We start from the raw sequence: 8,526 nt of genomic DNA on the forward strand, positions 1-8,526 counted from the left end.
TATCCCCACTCAGTGCAAGGCTTTGGGAAAGGCTCTGGGGCAGTCAGGGCCTCCAGTGTAATCAGGCGGGGGTGGGAGTCAATTGTTGTCAAGGTGACTGTTCAGCGCCTAGCATTCCGTTGGACCTCTCAACCCAGGCTTTCCACACTTTGTAGCCTGTTTTTGCTGGGAAGAAGAGGCACTAGTCTCTGCTTGCGACTAGTGTAGAATAGATCTTATTATCTGCCAAGTCCTTCTTGTTAGTGTTTATCCCTGAATATGGAGGCTCTATCAATCAGAAGTTGCCCCCGCCCCTTTAGCGAGAGGCACTAAAAAATATCACGCCTCTTGTCTTGGGTCGGTGAACTGAGAGAGATCTTATCAATTAGAACCGAGGGTGCGCAGATTTCACGGGTTAAGTTAATTTCAGTAATTGGGTCGCAGCTGTGCTCCCGAAGGTATTTCAGGCTGCCTGCGCGTGCCCCTCCCCCAACGCTTGATTGTTAGCTTGAATGGCTGGGTGAGGTGCCCCGCCCGCGGAGAGAATCTCCCAAGTAGGGAATACCGCCCTGGGGCCTCTCCCGCTCCCCGTGCGCGGGCCGCTGGGAACGTCAGCGGTGCTCGCTCTGCAACCGAACCGGGCGCTGCTCGCAGCGGCTCGCGGCGGGGGCTCGCGGCTCCCGAGTATGGGCTGACTCACCACCACCACAGGCACACTTCCTCGCGGCTTGAATGAACGTCCCTGCGGTAGCTTCCTCCACACCCTCGTCTCCCAGATCCAAGTGATAACAGTCCCTTCGCTTTCAGTTTGTGTGGAACTCCAGAATGCTCCGAAGATAAATTTTCCTGTTTCTAGTTGATAAATTTGTTGTGATTTTGGGGAGATCTGTCGGACGCGCTGCTCACGGTGCCATTTCCGTGACGTCACCCACAATCTTATTTGTATGCAATATTTCAATAAATCTGGGGGGTGAAGGGGAACAGCTTTTAGAGTCAAGAACTTTAAAATGACTGCCATTAATTTTATGACCTCACTGGTCTAGCTTTCAAGCAATCAATGGCTACTTTCCAAAAAAAAAACATATTTAATATTAATAAGAAAATAGAAATCTTCTGTGGCAGAGTCAATAGGGGAACTCCATGCCAGGCGGGCACATACTGGAAGTGTGCCAGCTAGTCACACGGCATTCAGCTTTCCTAACAACGGAGGTGCAGGTAGAGAAAAGTCTGCGCTTAGCTCCCAAGTGCAGAGAAGAAACTCCCCACTGAAGAGTGAGTGTTATCAACATGTCTCTCTGGAACACCTGCTTTTAAGACAAAGCCTTTCCATCAAAGGGGGTAATTAATTCCTGGGAGAGGAGGCAGTCACTGCAAGACAAGGTGCCTGAGGGTTTATGGAAACCTCCTTAAATATTCACACTAGGCAAGGAGAACACGTTTCTGTTGGTCGCCTCTCCAAAGCAAAGACCATCACAAGCAGAGCGACCCATTCGAATGGGCTTCCTCCACATGGTCTGCCTCTTGCGCTCAGGACCCACGCTGTTTATTTAAGATTACATGTTCATAGCATTTCAAGAGAGGCCGTTCTAAATTCCAAACCAGAAGACAGGTTTTGAATAGGTTTTCAGTGAAAGAGTATTGAGGCTTTCGTTGAGGCGGAAAAAATTTAGACTTTCTTTTAAAGATGTATTGAAGTAGAATTGGAACACTGAGAAGACATCACAGAATCGATAGAAACAATTTCTTAACAACTGTTAATTTGAGAATAAATTAACTTGATGGGCTCTTTCCCAATGTGACATATATTTCATATTGGAAGTTACTTATTACAAAGGCTGTTGGTTTGAATATGAGATTGTTTCTGAATGCCCTCAAACATCATTAAGATCGTCTAAGACCGCTAAGGTAAGTTTTTCAATAGTACTGATGCTTGTTAAAGATTATTACCTTCCAAATATAGCAATATTCTTTCTCAAGACTTTTCTGATATAGTAATATTCCATCCTCACCCCCAATTCGTCAAACCTCAGATGATTCTAACAACCTGCGAGGTGGATATTAATCTTCTCACTTTACAGATGAGGAAATGAGGGTGTAAGGAGCCAAAGTAATGTACCCCAGATAAAAGAAATTGCAACCGATTTCTGACCTGGTCTCTCTGGTTCTCCAATCACTACACATAACCACTGGCATCATCATTTTTGATATTTTGGGGAAAAGTCTGGGAGCCCATATGTTAGGAGGGGTTAGAGGAGGGGATATTTGGGGCTAGGAGAGAGGCCAAGATAAAAAGGCTGTTTAATGAAAGCAGTACCACATTTTTCTGAACATTTTGGAGTTTCGGAGTGCCAAATATCATTGCATGTGGGGTACGTGTGTCTTTGTGCTGATGAAATTGCTCCACCTAAACTTACCCCTGAAGTAGCATTAAAGTATTATAATGATTATGGCCATACCAAAAAGAGATTTCTACCTCAACATTCTTGATTACAATGTAACAATAAAGGGCATGAGTTAAGAATTTGCTGGGAAACAATTAGCCAGTATAACATGATCTGATCTTCACTCTGCCCTTATTAGCTGCTTGATCTTGGCAGGATCCTTAATTTCTCTATCCTCATTTCCTAACGTGTAAAATAAATGCCACAGTGACAGTAGTAACCATCTTGGAGGCTTGTAGTGAGATTTAATAATCAAATGTCTGCAAAATAACCAGATCACAGTAAGTGTTCAGTATATTTTATTAATATTACCATCATTAAAATTATTAACGTTAGCCTCTGAGGTTGTTTCCTAGTCTACAAAATGGCTGATATTACTCCAACCACACAGGTTGTTGTTATAGTATATTAAAAAGGATTGTGTGCGCAAAGCATTTACCACCTACCATACAATGCACATAACAATTGATCACTGAGAAGTATATATTATGAGCTCTTATAAAATTATTGAATTTAGGAAATGTGCATTATAACTACTTTTAACCAGCTCCATTCTTTACATTTCTATAACCAAGGCCCTGTTATTCCTTATTCAACCACAATAAATATTATGTTACTGGGATCTACTACTTCACGTTAGACCCTCTCTTCTCCGGGATAACTGTGTGCACACAGGCAGTCTCTGGCCTGTGCGTTTACAAAAATTCCTCATGTCTATAATCTTAGCAAAGACTGCACTGGGAGGCAAAGTGAGTAATCTGCAAGAACTCAAACACTTTCTTTCCAACACACACACACACATACACACACACACACACACACACACACACACATACCTCAAAAGAAGTCGCAATTCAATAGAATCTAAGAATGTATTATATATTAGAATAGAAAGTTTAGTAAATTCAAGGTTTCATTAATAACAAAATAATTTTCTTTCCAGACAATGTAATTAACTGTCACATGAAATCCATGGAGAACAGGAGCACTGTGACTGAGTTTGTTCTACTGGGGCTCACAGAGAGTCCACAGATGCAGAAAATCATATTTGTTGTGTTTTTTGTCATCTATAGCATCACTGTGGTAGGAAATATGCTCATCGTGGTCACCATCAATGCCAGCCCGTCGCTGGGATCTCCCATGTACTTTTTCCTGGCCTACCTGTCCTTTATCGATGCCTGCTATTCCTCTGTCAATACCCCCAAACTGATCGTAGATTCCCTTCATGAAAAGAAGACCACCCTGTTCAATGCATGCATGACCCAAATCTTCAGCGAACATTTTTTTGGCGGTGCTGAGGGCATCCTGCTTACTGTAATGGCTTATGACCGTTACGTGGCCATCTGCAAACCCCTCCACTATACCATCATCATGAACCGGCGGGTGTGTGGAGTGCTGGTGGGGGTAGTGTGGATGGGGAGGCTTTCTCCATGCCACCATACAGATCCTCTTCATCTTCCGGTTACCCTTCTGTGGCCCTAACGTCATAGATCACTTTATGTGTGATCTGAACCCTTTGCTGAATCTTGCCTGCACTGACACCCACACGCTGGGGTTCTTCGTGGCTGCCAACAGTGGCTTCATCTGTCTGCTAAACTTCCTCCTCTTGATGGTCTCCTATGTGGTCATTCTGCACTCCCTAAGGGCCCACGGGTTAGAGGCGAGGCGCAAAGCCCTCTCCACCTGTGCCTCCCACATCACGGTGGTCGTCTTGTTCTTTGTGCCCTGCATATTTGTGTACATGAGGCCTGCAGCTACTTTAGCAATTGATAAAGCAGTTGCTGTATTCTACACGATCATAACGCCCATGTTAAATCCTTTGATCTATACCTTGAGAAATTCCCAGATGAAAGAGGCCATTAGGAAGTTATTTCAGGTGACACATAAATGTGCCAGAGACTAGCACTGACTCATTTGAGGTTGAAAGACATTGGATGATCTCATCAATAAACACTTATTGGAAAAAAAATTAATTGATATAAATAATAGATTCTGCATGGAGGGAAGCAGAAATGAAGGCAAGAAAAGAGAGAAAAACATAACCGAGGACCACTTTTTGCATATTTAAAAATACTGCCAAATAAGGGATTAGTGTTACTAGCTTCACCTATGCACGTGGTTCATAGGCCTTCCTTCTAATAACAAATTAAAGAAATAATGAAGTGTATTATTATTGACCAGTAATCTCCATATCAATCCAAGGAGTTAGGCACTGCTCTTATCATCATTTTACAGGTGAGGAAACTGACAAAAAGGTGAAGGTATCAAAACAAATGTATCAGAAAGCCAGTAACCAGAATTGATTGGTTTCCCAGATCATGCCCTTAACTGCTATTAATGGCCAGGCAATAATGATAAAAAGATCAGACAAGCACACTAGTCACCATTTATTGAGTCAAGGACTGTCCTGGACATAATATATATACTAGTTTATTATCTATAACTAAAAATAAGTATTTTAATTAAACTGTGCTTGTTTTTATATATCACAATTAATTGTCATATATCCTCTATAATATTATAATATAGATATGAAAAAAACATCGGCCATAAAAGAATCAGCCAATTAACATCTAACAGGTAGGAAATGAAGATGACATCACATTTCCAAATTTCCTTGCAGGTTTCACAACTATTTTGTATTCCTTGTATCACTCGTCTTATGCTGACAGTCCATCCGAAAGAGTAATGGTTCAAACAAAAGAACATTTTGATGTCATACAGGAATTTCTATTTATTAAATAGACAGTCATACTCTAGAAAGTGTTTGCCTGCTATATAAAAATAGTTTCTATAAGGTAACACAATGTCTGGTACATGATAAATATCAAACCAATTTATGAAAGTATAAAGAAAGATAAATGAATTCAATTAAAATGAAGAGCAAAAGGTAGCATTGGAAGATAGGGAATTCTCTGCTCCATTTATCTGTTTCAACTCTAAGGAGAATTCTTGTGAGCCCTCTTAGGGTAACTACCATTTGTTTTTATTCCTGCTTTCACTGAGGATGAGAAAGAAATTAAAAATACAGTTTTCAGCGTACAAGCAAATAGTTTACCCTGATATTCTGGCTTCTTTCAAGCAGATTTTATTCTCTTATGAACATGAGCTGTTTATGTTACAGTTCTCTGTTAATGAGTTTACTCTTAGGTTACATTTTATGATTAAACACTGTTTTTCAAAGTAAGTGGCTCCGTCTACACACAAGGCAATTTCAGAATAAATGTATTGCTTTCATTTCTTCTGTCTTTCATTCATTCATCAACAAGTATTTTCGAGCCCAAGTAATGTATCAACCATGTTATTAGCTGGGGGCTTCAGTGGTGAATAAAAAAGAGACACAATTCCTGCCCTAGCAAAGTTTAGAAACATTAAATGTCTCCCAGGAGGGAAAAGAAAGTTACAACACAGAGTTACAGATAATAAAATAGTGGAAGCACAGGGTATTATAAAACCACATAGAGGGACACACTACAAAAACCTGCTGGGGCAGAAAAAGATTTCTAGATGAAAAGTAATCAAAAATGGGACTCAATGGATGAAAAGAAGTTAGTGCACAGAGTGAATACTCATGAGGTTGGAGTGTCCTAGGAGATGGAATATATAACAAAGGCTGGGAGGTGGAAAGGGTATGCAGGAAACGTAACCAAGTCAATATAAGTATGTATTCATTCTAGCATTAAATCATTATTTATGGAATCTCCCATTGGGTGCTGGGCCCCCAGCTGGGCAATGAGCTTATAAGAGGGAAAATGGCAAGATGTGGAGCTGGAAAGAGAAGAATGGAGAAGAAGCTCCAGGAGGATTTTGTGGTCGCGTTGAGGCTCAGTGTTAGGGCCATAGAGAAAGCACTGAAGGGTTTTTTAAGCTAGTAAGTGATGTTAGGTTTGAGTTTTAGAATGATAACTAGTCACAGTATGGGGGATGGGTCGAAGGGAACAAGACGGCCGGCAAGAGCACAGTTAGGAGGTTCGTGTCATGATTGGGGCGGAAAAGGATGGAGACCTGAACTCTGGTGGAGCCAGTGAGGAGGCAGAGTCTCGTGGGCACTGCCGTGTCCAGCTCCAGTCCCCTTCACCGGGCCGGGCCACTAACAGCTCACAGCCATACCTTCCCAGGGCCCAGCAGTGGCCAGTGAATGACCAGAGCTTTGGTCCACCTGTACCCCAAAGGGTTGTGTCATCCTTGCCAATCCAGGCCACAGTTGCTTATTCACCAGCCTCAGCCCACAAGTGCCCCAGTGGGAAGCTCCTAGCTTGCCAGGCCCCTTCTTGCCTGCCAGTCTCTATCCAGTTACCGTGAACCAGTTCTGGCCTGAGGCAACCTGTTGAACTTCCCCACCTCATGGGCAAGAGCTACACCTTCTCCAAAAGACTAGAATTTCAGTGGGAACCAACATCTCAATACCTGTATTATATATCATAGTAAGATTACTTTAACATGAATCCAATATTCTAGATTCATACCTTTTAGCTTCTGAAGATATTTCAAATTTCCAGGTAATAAATAGTAAATATTTATTTATTAAGAAGCAATACATTATGATGACAAGAGTGTGAGACAGATGACAGTAAGCCTAGATTCCAGCCCAAGCTTTGGCTCTGTGCTTCAGGGGCTATCTGCAAGTATTATCCAACCTCTCCTTAGAGCCGATGGCTTCATCTATAGAGCTAAGAGGCTTGGACAAGATTACCTCTAGTACATTTATCTGTAATGCTCAATGGTTCTGTTTAATCGTCTCCTCCAGAGCTTTCTCATAGCATTAGTTATCTCAGCATTTCTGAGGGTGTAGATTAAGGGATTTAACATAGGGGCAACCATAGTATAAAAGACAGCCACAGCTTTATCTACAGGCAGCATGCTCACCGGGCGTAGATACACAAATATGCAGGGCACAAAGAACAGGATGACCACTGTGATGTGGGAGGCACAGGTGGAGAGGGCTTTGCGCCTCCCCTCCAAGCTACAGTTCTTTAAGGAGCGCCAGATGACCACATAGGAGACCATCAAAAGGAGGAAGTTTAATAAGCAGATGAACCCACTGTTGGCAGCAACAAAAACGCCAAGGGTTCGAGTGTCCGTGCAGACGAGTTTCAGCAAAGGGTACAAGTCACACATGAAATGATCTATCACATTGGGGCCACAGAAGGGCAGCCAGACTATGAAGAGGATCTGAATGGTTGCATGGAGAAATCCTCCAGCCCACGCCATCCCCAGCAGGAGAATGCACAGCCGGTGGCTCATGATGGTGGTATAGTGCAGAGGTTTGCAAATGGCGACGTAGCGGTCGTAGGCCATCACCGTCAGCAGGAGAATCTCAGTAGCACCAAAAATGTGTTCTGCATAGACTTGAGCCATACAGCCATTAAAAGAGATCATTTTCTTCTTGTGAAGGGAGTCCACAATCATCTTAGGAGCTGAAGAAGAGGAATAGATGATGTCTATCAAGGAAAGGTGGGTCAGGAAGAAGTACATGGGGGAGGTCAGAGCCTGGCTGGTGGGAACGGTGACCACAATGAGCAGGTTGCCTGCAAGTGTTACCACGTAGAGAACCAAAAATAACAGAAATACTACTTTCTGCATCTGGGGGTTCTCTGTAAGACCTGCTAAAATGAATTCAGTCACATTCCTTTTACTCTCCATCTAGGTGGGATGAGTGATAAAAACCCCAGGAAGGGATGCTTTACCTTAAAAAAGAAAGAAAGAAAAGAGGAACTTAAACCATTGGTACTGCTGATCAATAAACCTAAATAAGCAACCAGATAAGTTTAATGCAAAGTCTATTTCCATTTACTTGATAAGGAATATATATATCACTAGATCAGACTTCAAGATAGTATTTAAAACAAAATTTTGCCATTATTAATTCTCACTTTTTGCTGGACCTCAGATTCCTTTACATTCTGTATCTTAACTTATTCCTATGGAACAGAGGCAGTGAAGGGAAGGGTAAGGTGAACTGGCCATGTTACACATGGGCAAGTACATAAGGAGACATATGGAAGGGAAATCTTTTCCAGATGATCCCACAAATGCCTCACTGAGAAGACAGCCTTAGAGGTCCAAGCCCCAGGACAGCGGGGTCCATTCTGGATAGTCCACTGCA

General features: G+C 42.3%; 2 protein-coding genes across 2 annotated transcripts; one reads left to right on the forward strand and one right to left on the reverse strand.

Annotated features, from left to right (window-relative positions):
* Window positions 1–220: 220 nt before the first annotated feature.
* LOC136388688 (olfactory receptor 4C12-like) lies at window positions 221–8,063 on the reverse strand (the record flags this gene model as incomplete). The annotated part of the gene is made up of 2 exons (XM_066360506.1): window positions 7,165–8,063; window positions 221–242 (listed from the first exon to the last, which is right to left on the reverse strand). Coding segments are annotated over exons 1-2 (921 nt in total), but the record flags the coding sequence as incomplete, so codon positions are not given.
* On the forward strand, window positions 1,821–4,425 carry LOC136388687 (olfactory receptor 4C46-like). Its single transcript, XM_066360505.1, is given in 3 exon segments — window positions 1,821–1,884; window positions 3,364–3,836; window positions 3,838–4,425. Coding segments are annotated over 2 exon segments (939 nt in total). The 5' UTR covers window positions 1,821–1,884; window positions 3,364–3,383; the 3' UTR covers window positions 4,324–4,425.
* Window positions 8,064–8,526: the final 463 nt, after the last annotated feature.

Source organism: Saccopteryx leptura, chromosome 1 (genome assembly GCF_036850995.1).
Source record: "Saccopteryx leptura isolate mSacLep1 chromosome 1, mSacLep1_pri_phased_curated, whole genome shotgun sequence".
Lineage (NCBI taxonomy): Eukaryota > Metazoa > Chordata > Mammalia > Chiroptera > Emballonuridae > Saccopteryx > Saccopteryx leptura.